The sequence below is a fragment of the Triticum dicoccoides genome, chromosome 5A (assembly GCF_002162155.2).
Source record: "Triticum dicoccoides isolate Atlit2015 ecotype Zavitan chromosome 5A, WEW_v2.0, whole genome shotgun sequence".
In the NCBI taxonomy this organism is placed as follows: domain Eukaryota; kingdom Viridiplantae; phylum Streptophyta; class Magnoliopsida; order Poales; family Poaceae; genus Triticum; species Triticum dicoccoides.
The window spans coordinates 542,991,695-543,008,591 of NC_041388.1; the positions used below are offsets into that span (position 1 = coordinate 542,991,695).

General features: G+C 43.8%; 1 protein-coding gene across 1 annotated transcript; it reads left to right on the forward strand.

Moving 5' to 3' along the window:
* Positions 1-13,784: 13,784 nt before the first annotated feature.
* LOC119302669 (proteasome subunit alpha type-7-B-like) lies at positions 13,785-16,692 on the forward strand. Its single transcript, XM_037579715.1, has 3 exons — positions 13,785-14,099; positions 14,177-14,591; positions 16,394-16,692. Exons 1-3 carry the CDS (start codon positions 13,927-13,929, stop codon positions 16,553-16,555), a joined length of 750 nt encoding a protein of 249 aa, XP_037435612.1. The 5' UTR covers positions 13,785-13,926; the 3' UTR covers positions 16,556-16,692.
* Positions 16,693-16,897: the final 205 nt, after the last annotated feature.

A 16,897-nucleotide genomic window follows, 5' to 3' on the forward strand; every position in this document is an offset into this window, starting at 1 on the left:
TTTCTTCTTGTAGTCGTGAGCAGAAACTTCATCATTCCTTGAGCTTGATCGGGAAGACTTTCTGAAACCTTTCTTCTTGGTGAATTTTTGGAACTTCTTCACAAGCATAGCAAGTTCCCTTCCAATGTCTTCAGGATCATCCGAACTGCTGTCAGATTCTTCTTCAGATGAGGAGACAGCTTTTGCCTTCAAGGCACGAGTTCGCCCATAGTTTGGACCGTAGATATCTCTTTTCTCAGAAAGCTGAAACTCATGTGTGTTGAGCCTCTCAAGTATGTCAGACGGATCGAGTGTCTTGAAATCAGGACGTTCTTGAATCATCAGGGCTAGGGTGTCAAACGAACTATCAAGTGATCTCAGTAGTGTCTTGATGACTTCATGTTTGGTGATCTCAGTAGCGCCGAGGGCTTGAAGCTCATTTGCGATGTCAGTGAGTCGGTCAAATGTGAGCTGGACATTCTCATTGTCATTTCGCTTGAAGCGGTTGAAGAGGTTGCGAAGGACACTGATTCTCTGATCTCTCTGGGTTGAGTCGCCTTCATTGACCTTGGAGAGCCAGTCCCAGACCAGCTTAGATGTTTCCAAAGCACTCACATGGCCATACTGTCCTTTGGTCAGATGACCACAGATGATATTCTTGGCAGTAGAGTCCAGTTGAACGAACTTCTTGACATCAGCAGCAGTGACACCTTCTCCAGCCTTGGGAACACCGTTCTTGATGACATACCATAGGTCGACGTCAATGGCTTCAAGATGCATGCGCATCTTATTCTTCCAGTAGGGATATTCAGTTCCATCGAAGACGGGGCACGCAGCGAAGACTTTAATTCTCCCTGCAATTGACATAGCTAAAACTCCAGGTGGTTAAACCGAATCACACAGAATAAGGGAGCACCTTGCTCTGATACCAATTGAAAGTGCGTTATATCGACTAGAGGGGGGGTGAATAGGCGATTTTTATGAAAGTTTTCAAAATGTGGAAGTTATGAAGACAAACGATAGAAATAAACCTATTACCCTGTAGCAGAAGATAGACTACACTAGGCAAGCCATAGTCAAGTATTCAATAGAGTGAAAGCATAATGACTAATAGCAGCAATGTAGTAAGGATCAGGTAGGAAGATATTGTGAAGCCACACAGAACACGCAGTCACTCAGTGAAGACAAAAGATAGTGCGAACATACAATGACTTCACAAGGAGTAACAGTAAGTAAAGGGAAGGGAAGATGAAACCAGTGACTCGCTGAAGACAATGATTTGTTGGACCAGTTCCAGTTGCTGTGACAACTGTACGTCTGGTTAGGGCGGCTAGGTATTTAAACCTTAGGACACACAGTCCCGGACACCCAGTCCTGAACACGCAGCTCAGGACACCCAGTCCTCACCGTATTCCCCTTGAGCTAAGGTCACACAGACCTCGCCCAATCACTCTGGTAAGTCTTCAAGGTAGACTCCCAAACCTTCACAGACTTCGTTCACCGGCAATCCACAATGTCTCTTGGATGCTCAGAACGCGACGCCTAACCGGCTGGAGGATGCACAGTCCTCAAGTGTAATAAGTCTTCAGATCACACAGACAAGAAGACTTAAGTGATGCCTAATTCTCTTTGGCTCTCGGTGGTTAGGGCTTTATCCTCGCAAGGGATTCTCTCTCAAAGGCTTCGAGGTGGGTTGCTCTCAAACGACAAAAGCCGTACTCTAAATCTGAGCAGCCAACCGTTTATGGTTGTAGGGGGTGGGCTATTTATAGCCACTTGGCAACCCGACCTGATTTGTCCAAAATGACCCTAGGTCACTAAGGAACTGACACGTGTTCCAACGGTCAGATTTCAAACTCACACGGCAACTTTACTTGGGCTTCAAGCAAAGCTGACTTGCCCGATTCTAGACAAGATTCGCTCTCAAAGTCTTCACTCGAAGACATAGGTTTTGTTTAAGCATCACTTCAGTCATCCTGACTGGTTCTCTTGGACCCCACTTAACAGTACGGTGGTTCCTATGACTCAACACAGAAGAAAAAGAACTACGAAAGATCTAAGTCTTCGAGCTCCATAGGCTTCATGCGGTGTCTTCTCTTGTCATAGTCTTCAATGTGAATATCTTCATATACCACCTTTGACTTCAATGTCTTCATACATTTTTAGGGGTCATCTCTGGTAGGAAAACCGAATAAATGAGGGACTTCTACCTATGTTATCCTGCAATTCTCACAAACACATTAGTCCCTCAACTAGGTTTGTCGTCAATACTCCAAAACCAACTAGGGGTGGCACTAGATGCACTTACACCAAGCACAAGAACACCTCAACCTCAGGAGGATGTTCTTCCCCTTGTATTGTTCATCATCAGCCCTAGAGGCAATCCACCACCACCACACAGGAGTAGGGTATTACACCACAACGGTGGCCCGAACCAGTATAAATCTTGTGTCTTTATGTGTTGCGAGTTCATCAAGTTCGTCCGCGAGATCTTAGCGAGCTAGGGCGTAGATCGGTGGGAGGAAAAGACTTCGCGCGCACCCCGGTGTTCGAACCTTAAGGGTTTGCCAGAACCCCACATCCGACACATACATCATTGGGAAATAATATATAGCGTTGAGCATCATGTTTAAGTAGAGATTATAACGGGTAAAAGAGGGGTTACACCTCTGCATGGAGGGGGAAGAGTTGGTGATGAGGGCGGTGAAGTTGTTGGTGTAGATTGTGGCAATGATGATGGCCCCGGCGGCGTTCCGACGCCACCGGGAGAGAGGGCGAGAGAGCCCCCTTCTTCTTCTTCCTTGACCTTCTCCCTAGATGGGAGAAGGGTTTCCCCTCTGGTCCATGGCCTCCATGGCATGGGAGGGGCGCACTACATCCAAAGTTTCTGTTCTGCACCGCACAAACCAACAAGCAATGTAAACATCCTAAAGGCAAATCTTGGCACATTATTTTTATAATACAATGAAATTGTACAAGGGGATAATTATTTTTGTTGAAAAGTTTCTGTAATCAAGATTCACAAAGTTTCCGTGAGCATGAACAAAGTTCAAGGAGCTCCCCCACTTCAACAATGCTTGTCTCTCTCACTTTCACTTTCCTTTTTGAAAAGTTTTGGGTTTCCCTCTTTATTTTTTTGTTTTTAAACTATACAAAAGCACTCAACAGAAATAAATGACTCTCTAAAACTTCCGGGTTGTCTCCCTGGCAGCGCTTTCTTTAAGGCCATTAAGCTAGGCATATAGTGCTCAAGTAATGAATCCACCCGGATCCCAAGGTATATCAAAGCCAATTTGAATCAACAATGATTTGTAATTTAGTAGTGAGCACAAAGTAAGATATACCAAGCAATGACGAAGTCTAACTCTCTTCCTATGCATCGGCATGTCATACAAGAACAATTCATGCACATCAAGTAAAGGCCAATACATAGCATGAGCAGTTTCTTGCAATTCTATCGTGTTGGAAACATAAAGAGGCGGAGTTGTAGTTCCTCTCTCATAATAATTGCAAGTAGGAGCAGCAAGCACATGCATATTATAGTCATCAAAATTATCACGTGCAATGGTAAAAGGCAACCCATCAATATAATCCTTAATAAGTGCAAACTTCTCCGATATAGTGTAGTCGAGATAATTCAAATAGATAATAGGACTATCATGCGTGGGTGCAATAGCAAAAATTTCATGTTTAACATAAGGAACTATAGCAAGTTCATCTCCATAAGCATAATTCATATTGACATCTTGGCCACAAGCATAGCAAGCATCATCAAAAAGGGATATTTCAAAAGAATCAACGGGATCATAACAATCATCATAGCAATCATCCTTCAGTGAGCATGAAGGGAAATTAAACAAGGGAAAACTTTGTTTCTGCCACTCTAGTTTTTGCCAACTTTGCTTATGCCACTCTAGAATTTGACATTTCACTCTTGTCACTCTTTGCTTTTGACAATATATCACTTTTGCCATTTCGTGGCAAAAGCAAAAAATTTAGAGTGGCAATTGTGATACATGTAAAAAGCTAAGAGTGGCAAAAGTGAAATGAAAAATTATCATTTTTGCCATGGAATGGCATTTGTGATGTATTGTCAAAAGCTAAGAGTGGAAAAAGTGAGATGTCAAATTCTAGAGTGGCATAAGCAAAGCTGGCAAAAACTAGAGTGGCAAAAACAAAGTTTTCCCATTAAACAATGTATGAGTTGAAGAGTTACTCTCATTAGAAGGTGGGCACGGGTAGCTAATCCGCTCTTCCTCCTTCTGTTCTTCGCTCTCCTCATCATATTTTTCATCCAATGAGCTCACAGTTTCATCAATTTCTTCTTCCATAGACTCCTGCAAATTATTAGTCTCTTCTTGGACAGCGGAGACTTTCTCAATAAATTCATCAATATCATAATTGTATTTATAACTCTCATAGAAATATTTAAGGATAGCTAAATTTTCAGGTCTATAAACTGAATCATCAAAATCTTCAAACTCTTTAAACAAAGATTCAATTTCATAAGCACCCATAAAAGCAACGAATTCTTCTATTTGTTCCACATCATAATAATCATATATACCATTAGCATAAGAAGCCAAGGTTTCATCATCATTAAATTCACATAAAAAGGGAAGGTGTGGAGCCTTCATCCTAGAGCAACAAGTATAATCATATCTCAAGCATAGTTGCCGAGCATACCAATGCAACATATAAATTTGATCCCATAATAGTTTCCCTTTTTGAGTCAAGTGATAATACCTAAAGTATTCACGTTGATCCAACGTTACTCCCATTATAAAGTTGAACGGGGTTTTCTCAGTATTATCAAAGTAGGACATAATATCTTTCACATAATGAGCATCGAGGGTTTTAGGAGGTTCCCCATCTCCATGAGTAGAAAGTAAACCTAATTTTTTTGGTATTTCGTGTTCTATATCCATAACTAAAGATAGAGAACAACTTAGAACAACAAATAAAAATTACTTAGTGATAAAGCAAACAAGCAAACACGACAATATTCACCCCACGCTATAACTCCCCGGCAACGGCGCCAGAAAAAGGTCTTGATAACCCACAAGTATAGGGGATCAATTGTAGCCTATTTCGATAAGTAAGAGTGTCGAACCCAACGAGGAGCTAAAGGTAGAACAAATATTCCCTCAAGTTCTATCGACCACCAATGCAACTCTACGCACGCTTGACGTTCGCTTTACCTAGAACAAGTATGAAACTGGAAGTACTTTGTAGGTGTTGTTGGATAGGTTTGCAAGATAATAAAGAGCACATGAATAAAAATTAGTGGTTGTTAGATAAATACACAACTAAGTTAGGTTTAGTAGAGAGCTTTTTGTCACAAGAAAGTTATTTGTCCCTAGGCAATCGATAACTAGACCGGTAATCATTATTGCAATTTTATTTGAGGGAGAGGCATATAGGCTAACATACTTTCTCTTCTTGGATCATATGCACTTATGATTGGAACTCTAGCAAGCATCTGCAACTACTAAAGATCATTAAGGTAAAACCCAACCATAGCGTTATAAGGCATCAAGTCCTCTTTATTCCCATATGCAAACAACCTACTTACTCGGGTCTGTGTTTCTATCACTCACGCCACCCACCATAAGCAAATCATGAACATATTGCAAACCCTACAGCGGGGATCCCTCAAGCTTGCGCGACAGGGAGAGTACCATAGGACATCACCAATAATAAAACATGCAACTCAAACCAATCACGATCATCAATTAACCCATAGGACAAAACGGATCTACTCAAACATCATAGGATAGCCATACATCATTGGAAAATAATATATAGCATTGAGCATCATGTTTAAGTAGAGATTACAACGGGTAAAAGAGGGGTTACACCTCTGCATAGAGGGGGGGAAGAGTTGGTAATGAGGGCCGTGAAGTTGTTGGTGTAGATTGCGGCAATGATGATGGCCCCGGCGGCGTTCCGGGGCCACTGGGAGAGAGGGGGAGAGAGCCCCCCTTCTTATTCTTCTTCCTTGACCTTCTCCATAGATGGGAGAAGGGTTTCCCCTCTGGTCCATGGCCTCCATAGCATGGGAGGGGCGAGAGCCCCTCCGAGATTGGATCTGTCTCTCTGTTTCTGCGTTCCAGATTCTGCCCTTTCACCGTTTTTTATATTCCCAGAGATCTGTAACTCCGATTGGGCTGAATTTTGGACATGATTTTTATCCACATATTAGCTTTCTTGCGGCGAAAGAACGGCACCAACCACCTTACGGGGTGTCCACGAGGGTCAGGGGTGCCCCCCTGCCTCGTGGGCCCTCGAGCATCGTCTCGCGTTGATTTCACTTCCCAAAATTCACATATATTTCAAAAAAATCTCCGTCGGTTTTTATCCCGTTTGGACTCCGTTTGATATGGATTTTCTGCGAAACAAAAAACATGCAACAAACAGGAACTGGCGCTGGGCACTGGATCAATATGTTAGTCCCAAAATAGTATAAAAAGTTGCCAAAAGTATATGAAAGTTGTAGAATATTGGCATGGAACAATCAAAAATTATAGATACGACGGAGACGTATCAGTCATCGGCAGCAACGGCTTGAGGCGGGCTATGTCACGGGTTAAGTGGCCCACCCCCAACCCCTCGGGTTCAACCGCCGTCGATCTCATCCATGGCCCCGCCGCTGATCTCCTCTGGCTCGCTATCAACAATTTGCCATCCTACATCGCCATTGAGCCCCTTTTGTCATTTCTGAAGGACACGTTCTGTGCTGCTGGCTTGGGATCCACAGCTTCCAAGTGAGACCTCATCGACGATGACCACGAGGAGGGCACCCTCTCCGTCTCTTCCAAGGGGAAAGAGCCCATCTACTCTTCCAAGGGAAAAGCGCCCGTCTGCGATATCGGGGAGGGCACCCTATAGCCGTGCTCTTCCAAGGGGAAGGAGCCCATCTGCGTCAACATGGAGCGCATCCAGGGTCCGTGCTCTTACCACGGGAACAAGCCCATCTGTGACAAGTGAGGAAACCCATGATTTGTTTTGTCGTGCCTCTTCACATGGAGAAACCCATGATTTGTTTTGTCGAGTCCCTTTTGTAGTGTAGTGAGAATATGTCCAGTTTTAATTGCTATATCTGGTTGTTTGCAGTATGCCTTGTTTTTTCAGTTGTTCACAATGTGATGCTCTATATGTGCAATTATTTACTGTGCAGTACATTTCATCAATCTAGTTTTAAACATACCAATAGGGATGCATATATTTGCTTGCTGTTAAGCCTGTTATAGCTAGCATATGCCTCTTTTAAAGTTTTTTGATTGTTTGGTTGTTTGTAGTTAGCATATGTCCAGTTTCAAATGCTATATTTGGTTGTTCATAGTATGCCTTGTTCATTTCGTTTATTCACAACATGATGTTCTATATGTGCAAGTATGAACTGTGCAGTTCAATTTCATCAGTACCAGTTTCAACAATACCACTATGAATGACTACATTTGGTTGCTGCATCTTGTAGTTAACACGCCTTTCTATTTTTTTAACAATAACCAGTGTACTTAGACCGGCACAATACCAGTTTGAATGACTATATTTGCTTGTTGTTGAATGTTAGGCCTGTTGCAGTTAACACACCTTTCCACTTGTTTTGCTTTACTAGCGTGCTTAAACCTGCACACTGAAGCTATCTTTTGGAGATTATTTTGTCTGTCATGGATAATTTTGGTTGATGTTTAGCCTGTTATGCTTAACATGCTTCTCGATGTACCTCCACAGGACAATTTTGGGAACGACTGTTGTTTTCCATCGAGGTTAGTTTCATCCCATGGCTTATATATGCTCACTGTTCAGGATATCGGTAGTTGGTACCATATAGGCCGAGGGCTGATAAGGGACTAATCGGTGAATCCGACTTTTAGCTGGATATATCTGCAACCCATTTATCGTTAGGTTAACTAGGGCCATATGTAATATATCTGAGGCTACATAGCAACATGCACTGTACTTAATGTCTAAATATGCAATCCTAGGCTACATAGCAACAAGGAAGTGTGTTACATTAATGTTTTGATGATGTCTAGATATACGTAGAAGAGTAGCAGCAACAACAGCAACAACAACAACAACAACGACGACAACAACAACAACAACAACAACAACAATAACAACAACAACAACAACAACAACAACAACAACAACAACAACAACAACAACAACAACAACAACAACACGACCCTATTTGGATACTCAACTTAGCTAGAGGTTAGAGTTAGTTTCTAGCTCATGACTAACCCTGAACTAACTCCATCCATACAATTGTTTGAATGACAGGGTTAGATTGACAATAAATGCACTAGGAGAACTAGCTCCAGTTAGCACCTCTTGGGTTGGATATTTTTTTGGGTGGGTTATAGATGCAACTAGCTCAAACTAGCCCCCATGTTTAGATATATTTTAGGGCTATTTGAGCCCAAACTAGCTCAAACTAACTGTAACCCATGGATACAACAGCAGTTAATCAGCCGATAATTTGTAATAATGCACTAAACTCCTTCCGACCCATAATATAAGATGTTTATTCATCTAATATGTGAGTATATTGGATGTTATAAGATATTATAAAAGAGTGTTGTACTACATCATTGTGCAATTGTTGTTTAGCTTCTAATATTAACTTGGTGCTTTTAGGTACATATGTCATTGGTAAAGATCCGCGCTTCGACCCTTTCTGCGTATGGGGCAATGAAATATCGATGAACCAGCATCAAGTGAGGAAGATGATAAAGATTGTTAGTAAAATGGTCCAAAGATGCAATTAAACTTTTTGTTTACACTTTATCCAAGATAACAACGACCTGCAGGATGGTAAGTAAGAACTCTACAGTCTTCTTTTTACTGCCCATAATGAGTTGTGCTAGATGACAATGTCTGAATCTTTTTTCCTTTGCAGTGGTTGCCAAAATATTTTACTCAAGATTACCTCGCAAACTACATAATTGGTAGGCATGCAAAGGTTAAAGTATTTCTACCAGAATACGATGATTATCTAGATGTTTTTATGAAGACCGTGAAGGATGGGCGGTCGGCCATCATAAGGGGTTGGACTAGAGTCGTGCATGCCTTCTGCATGGAGGAGGGCACAATATGGGCATTTTGATTCACCTTGTTCAGCAACCAGAATGTATTTCGCCTCTTTCTTTACCATCTTTAATATTACAAGTATACAATTGTGGTTCATCATTCTTTATTTGGTTCTTATGTAATTTTTGAACATATGTACCTATGAATCGAATAATGCATTGGTTGTTTGAACCTGATGGATATGAATAAAGTTGTAGCATAGATTCAAATTCAAATTCAAATCCGGTACAATTTGAAATAGCAGCAATTAAATTACGGTGAAATTATGCTCTCCAGGTCGTTACGGCACACACGGTTGGTAAAACACAAACGTTTGCGATATACATCATAATCTGAGACGGTTCATAGAGAGGAAACATGTGCAAGCATGCACACAATTGCCTTTTGCAAAGCATGTGCAATGTCAAACAATATCACAAACGATGCGGGCAAACTAAACGTTTGTGTTAGTTGCCTTATCGTACACGATTCGCAACCATGAATTGTTTCTGATGAAATATGCATCGTAAATGTTGCATCATAGAATAGTGTGTGCGATAGTTGTCGTGTATGACGATGTTACGATGGTCCGACGTTTTGTAATCCTGTCGGACAGTCGTATGACGATTAGCTAATCTTCTTAATTAGTTATCGCATATGATTTGAGAAAAGCGAATGTGTGTGATTGTATGCTTATCATACACGTTCTATAATAGTGAACCGTTTGTGATGGGCCGCGCATCGTAAATGTAGCACCACAGAATACCGACTATGATGGCAATGCGAGCACAAACGAGTAGGAGTACTGTAGGGTCCCTATCTCCCCGGCGGTTTCTGCCTTTCTGGGTCGTGTGGGAAGGACCCCCCCTATCGCCGTCACTCACTAGGCGACGGTTCCAAATGTCATCGCGGAAAGGGGTTAAAACCGTTTGTATCACCGACGCGTACCAGTGAAGTCTCTTTACTCGTTCCATAATATATCACCTTGTGACTAACTCCTTAGTCATTTGCTTGCAAGCTTATAATGTGTATTACCGAGAGGGCCCAGAGATACCTCTCCGGTACTCGGAGTGACAAATCCTAATCTCGATCTATGCCAACTCAACAAACACCTTCGGAGATACCTATAGAACATCTTTATAATCACCCAGTTACGTTGTGACGTTTGATAGCACACAAGGTATTCCTCCGGTATTCGAGAGTTGTATAATCTCATAGTCGAAGGAATAAGTATTTGACATTGAAAAGGCAATATCAATAAACTGAACCATCAATATGCTAAGCTAATGGATGGGTCTTGTCCATCACATCATTTTCCTAATGATGTGACCCCATTATCAAATGACAACACATGTCTATGGTTAGAAAACTTTAACCATCTTTGATCAACGAGCTAGTCTAGTAGAAGTTTACTAGGGACACAATATTTATTTCTGTATTCACACATGTATTTAAGTTAACGATCAATATAATTATAGCATGAATAATAAACCTTTATCATGAATAAGGAAATATAATATAAAATAACAACTTTATTATTGCCTCTAGGGCCTTCAAATTTACCATTTTGATGTGTGATTGCCTTATTAGTTTGGTAGGTGTGGTGGTATAAGGTTTTTGCCCCATGATAGATGCTTCGAGGTTGATCTTCTATAGCAGATTTCATGACAGTGTCCCAACGCGCTCCCTCTTTCCTAGTTTCCTGGTATTTCTGTGGTCGTGAATGATGCTTGGTTGTAAAACTAGATTGATGTTGTCATCTTTCTGTTGAGCGGTTAATGGAAAGGAGGTTGTCCGGTTGAAAAAAAGTTGTTTGTACAACAACATAGTGGATTTGAAATCACGAGAAAAGACTAGCTTCAAAAATATTGCACTAGGCCTCTTGCAAAGGATGGATTCCAGCTCCACAAAGTTAGAGCGTTCAAACTGGCTTCATGCATGGAGTTCGAGCTAGATGAGATCTGAATGGGCCCATTATATTTGTTTTATATTTACTTACAAAGCAGCGAAATTAGGGGTACCCCCAAGGGGCACTTTCCTGGGTGTGAGCGCGCGACCACGCCACGTGGTGCGTTCATCTGTCGCCACATAGGGCGCTCACCTCCACAGTAATCTTTTTACTAGTTTTTTTGGATTTTTTTATTAAGTTTACAGATTTTGCGTAAATTTCTCTAGTTATTATTAGGGTTTTATCATTTATGCCATTAGTTGCGTCTCACTACTCAGTTTTGTCATTAGAAATTACAACTGCTCAAAAATATCATCATTTTTTTGAGAGCATCTCCAACAGCCGCTTCGCGCCACGCGCTAAAAAATAGTTTGTCGCGCATCGTTCGCCTGGTTTTGCGCGGCCGCCTGCGCTGGCTCCAACAGCCGCGCTAAAATGCAGCGCGCGCGCCGCTCTAGCAGCGCGCGCGACTCGCCGGGGCATTGCATATATTGCATTTTGAACACAAAATAAATTTGAAATATTCAAAATGCAATGAACATGACATATAAAATTTCACACAAACAAGTTGATGAATAAAAGTTCATGCCCACAAGTTCATCCAACCAAGTTCAAAATGCAAACCAAGTTCAAGACACAAATGAAAGACACATCAATCCTCGTCCTCGTCTTCGTCCTCATCTTCAGAAGACGATTCTTCCGCCTCCGAAGATGAATCTTCCTCCCTCTCCTCATCGCGCACCGCATCACGTGAAGCTCCGACGGTGTTGGAAGATCTTCAACGGATCTTCATGGATTTGTGTGTGAGGAGGCACATCAAAAGACATTTCGCCCATGACGGCCGGAGGTGCACCCATGCCTCCCATGAGAGAAGCAAAACTCATGCCTCCCATGGCGGCCTTAGAGTCCGGGGGTGCTCCAAAGCCACCCATGCCTCCCATGGCACCTAAACCGCCCACGGTACCTCCGAAGCCACCCATGCTACCCATGGCGCCAAGGCCACCGCCACCCATTGCGCGCGTCAGCCGCCGGCTCAACAAGTGAGCTCGTCGGCGCTTCGGTAGCCGTCGCGCCCGTCGCACGCCCTGCAAGCTTCTTCCTCCTCGCCTTCGAGGTGCCGGAGCCGTCCGCCGCCTTGTTCTTCTTCGCCGATGTCTTGCCCTTCTTTGGTCGCGCCGCATTGGGGAGCTTCGAGGAGGGGGCGGCGGCTTGAGTCAGCGCCGGCGCGCCGCCACCCGCCGCCAAGGTCATCCGCGGCGGCATGAAGAGGCCGCGCGCGAGGCCGATGGTCGGAGGAGCTCCGGCGGAGGCAAGGCCAACGCCACCCGCACTAGGGTTTGCGGCGGCGGCGACAACGGTGGAGGGGTCGCGGCTATAAGATGGGGTGAGCAGGGTGCCGGCGCGTGCGTCCATGGGTGCAGTTCGCCGGCGCCGGTGCGCGCGGGGCGTAGGAGGCGGAGAGGAGAGAGTGCGGCGTGAGCGCTCGAGTGTGCCGCGCGCGGAAGCGGGCGCCCTAAATACGCCGCGCAAGATAGCGAATCCAACCGCGCCCCCAACTCCTTATACCGCGCGCACGGTTATTGCGCGCCTGCTGGAGCCACCCGTCGGGTTGCGCGCGCGCTAAAATGGCCAAATTTGCGGCGCGACGCTTGTTTAGCGCGGCTGTTGGAGATGCTCTGAGATACTTGCTCAAAAATGCCATTAGATATCTAAAAAATGCCATCTTTTCATTAGATGTTTGCTCAAAAATACCATTACACATCATCATTGTGAGGTCAAACACGTTTGACAATGTTATATGACAAAAATTCTCCTATACCCACATGTCAGCTCTGTCCATCTCACAATGATAAGTATGGACCTCATTTGTCAGGAGTAAGTAACCAAATAATTTTAGAGTAAAATAAAAACGCTGTTGGATCAAGTGGGACCCACACTTTATTGTAGTGAGATAGAGGGAGAACTGACATGTTGGTCTATAGGAATTTTGGTCATTATAACATGAAAACGAGATTTGAGCTGACAATAATGGTGTCTAGTGGCATTTTTGAGGATGCGTCTAACGAAGCGTGGTATTTTTGAGCAGTTGAAATTCTTAATGGCAAAACTGAGTAAAAGCAATGAATGGCATAAATGATAAAAACCCTTATTATTATTATTATTATTATTATTATTATTATTATTATTGGTTTCCCTCGTTTTATTGGGTTTCCGTGGATACAATGCACCTCACGTGGAAACATAATTTTCTGCTTCGTGTTAGGCGCACGAGTTAATACTATATGGGACAGTGGGAGTACAGGTTAATATTAGGCGGGAGCACAAGTTAGTTCACGTGTTGGTTGGAAGCACATGTTAGTTTGAAAAAAAGATGTTCATCCAAACCTTCAATATGTAATCTAGTTTTAAAGATATCGACACAAAGAATGCAACGATGAACACTTATCGTGATTTAGACACACGATTCAAGAATATGTTGTTTTGAAAGGATAAATCTCTCTAGAAAACACGAAAAACCCACGCGTACATTCCGTACGTGGAAGAAATACCCGTGTTGCAACAAGTGTCGTGATGCACAATTTGTCATCAGAAAATGTGAGAATGACCTTTGCAATTGACACCCTTTCTTTTTAATTATACTGATTTCGGCAGATTTTTTTGGGAGGCAATAAAGCGATCGGAAGACCTTTTTTTTCTGAGGCAATAAAGCAATCGGCCCATACCATCACACGTAGGCCTTCTTCTTCTTTCCCAAGTAAACACCACCGAAGCCCAGCCCGAAACACCACTTCTCCCCAAAGCCGCCGAGCTTGCCTGCGCGCACACAATCGAGCAACCCAGCCAAGGCACGACACGACCGCCTCCGCCGCCCGGGAAGCCCAAAACAAACCCTAAGCCTCCGCGACCGGCCGCCGGCGATGGCCCGCTACGACCGCGCGATCACCGTCTTCTCCCCCGACGGCCACCTCTTCCAGGTCGAGTACGCCCTCGAGGCCGTCCGCAAGGGCAACGCCGCCGTCGGCGTCCGCGGCACCGACACCGTCGTCCTCGGTGTCGAGAAGAAGTCCACCCCCAAGCTCCAGGACTCCAGGTACCAGCGAATCCCCCTTCCCCCCCTCGCTCCCCCTCGCCTTCCGGCCCGCAGATCTCATCTCGCCGGCTCCGCAGGTCGGTGCGCAAGATCGCGAGCCTGGACACGCACGTCGCGCTGGCGTGCGCGGGGCTCAAGGCGGACGCGCGGGTGCTCATCAACCGCGCCCGCGTCGAGTGCCAGAGCCACCGCCTCACCGTCGAGGACCCCGTCACCGTCGAGTACATCACTCGCTACATCGCCGGCCTGCAGCAGAAGTACACCCAGAGCGGTGGGGTACGCCCCTTCGGCCTCTCCACCCTCATCGTCGGCTTCGATCCATACACGGATAAGCCCGCCCTGTACCAGACCGACCCCTCCGGCACCTTCTCCGCCTGGAAGGCCAACGCCACAGGGAGGAACTCCAACTCCATGAGGGAGTTCCTGGAGAAGAACTACAAGGACACCTCCGGCAAGGAGACCATCAAGCTCACCATCCGTGCTCTGCTAGAGGTATTTGTGCTGCACTTGCCTCTCTTTAGTTTTATGCAACAGAATAGACCTCAATTTGCACTACATGGTTGCTCTGATTATTTCTGATGCTGGTGTTCCTAGCAAGATCCAGCGCAAGTAGCTCGTTAGCGGTAAATGTGTTCAGCTAACTGGATATACTGATTAAGTGCACAAGTATTTGAGTTGCCTTTGGAAATATGACAGTGAATGAAATAGTTTATACTTTCATTACTCAACTAAGGATTTGCTTTATCTTTTTCATGCCACAATATGAGTATTGCTTCAAGTTAAAGTTAATAGCAACTGGACAGCAGGCATGCCAAACTAATGCTTAAAAGCACTGGGGTGTACTGAGTGAACTGTAAGGCCTTGCTTGCCACTCATAGGTGTGGTAGTTTTCTTTGCCGTGGCAATCTTACATCTGGTGGAATGGAGATGAAAATGAGGAATTGTGACAGGTACTTATGACGAGGCATTTACATAGCTACTCCTGGTGCAGCTCCTTTTAGTTGTGCCGAGAAGCTTGCTTAGGCCTCTGTGAATACTGAATTACCATTGTCTGATTCACTCCATTCTGTATAGCAAGGATTGATTTATCAAGCACACAGTATTTGAGGTGCCTTTGGAAATATTGTAGAATCTCTTTATTCTCTTACATACTTGGATTTACTTGATCTCATGCCACAATGGGAGTATAGCTTCAAACTAAAGTAGCAACTGAGTGGCAGACTCCCCAAACAGATGCTGAAAAGTACTGGTGGGTGTTGGCTGCTGAGTGAACAAAAGGCCTTGCTTGCCACTCATATATGTGGTAGTTTTCTTTATGGAGCAATCTTAGTTTAGTGGAATGGAGGTGAAAATGAGGAATTGTGACAGGTACTTATGATGAGGCATTTACATAGCTACTCCTGGTGCAGCTCCTTTTAGTTGTGCCGAGAAGCTTGCTTAGGCCTCTGTGAATATTGAATTACCATTGTCTGATTCACTCCATTCTATTAAGAAAATTACAACTTAAGTTGAGAGTATATACGCATAGCCCCAACAAACATGGGACTTTCTATCTACTCCTGTCTCATGGATGTTATGCAACTCGGAAGTCTATCATGCAATTGTTAGATGTCTGTGGCCCATCCTCTGGCTTATGCTCTGTATCAAGAGAGTATGTGTGCATAGCCCCAAATTTAGTGAGTATTTTATTGAATTTTCTTTATATAGCAGAATCTTGAGGAACGATGTTAACCTTATAGTGATCTAAACGCTCTTATATTTCTTTACAGAGGGAGTACTTCTTTATTTGCTGAGTCAGCGAGACCAGTTTGTATCGTTTGCCATATTTGTGTGCAATATAGGTTACATCTGTGCTTTAACTTTTGCAACATTTCTGAATAACGGTTCTCTGCTGCCATTTGTTTCCATGAGTGTGTCGGGCCATTATTCACCAATTGAACTTCATGGATCTGGAACTTGTGCGGTTGTACCAAGCATACATACTGAATTTTGTATGTGTAGTACTAGAACCTATAATGTCCCGCATCTAGATTCTTTGTAGGGATGGTATTTAGTTGCAATTTGACTGTCAGCATTGATTTATCTATGCTAGGTTGGTGTTTAGGTTGCAGGATCCTAATGGAATTGCTTGATCTTTTCTCTCGTCTCCTTGACACTAACTTTATCCTTTACTATTTGTCAAAGAAAAAACGAAGTTATGAACATCAGAACATATGATGTGCACTATAATTTCAGTGTATCCTTCCAATTTTGTTTCCGTTCTGCAAGCACTAATAGCTGACAAAACCTTTCAGGTTGTCGAGAGTGGTGGGAAGAACATTGAGATTGCAGTGATGACAAAGAAGGACGGCCTTCGGCAACTCGAGGAGACTGAAATCGATGAATATGTTGCCGAGATTGAGGCAGAGAAGGCCGCGGCAGAGGCGGCAAAGAAGAGTGGCCCGAAGGATACCTAATTACTTGATGTGCTATATCTTCATTCTGTCGGCCGAAACCTTTTAGTGTGTCACCTGTTACGTTCCGTAACTTTCTTTAAACTGCTTTAACAAGATATTGAAGTCATTCGTAAATGAATTGCCTTGTTTTCTTGATGGCTCATGGTCCAGGGGTTTCGTTTCCCTTTCCCCTTTCCAGCGTTTGAACCTTGCGCAAATGTATTATTCTTCATCTGCTCCTCTTGTATTCGCAGATGGTTAACCAGAAGACTGGCAAACCGTAGTTTCTGAAGCTGTGGTTGCCATGCTATATGGGCTCGTGTTAATCTCACTGGAAAGTGCTGGTGTGTTTGTTGCAATGTC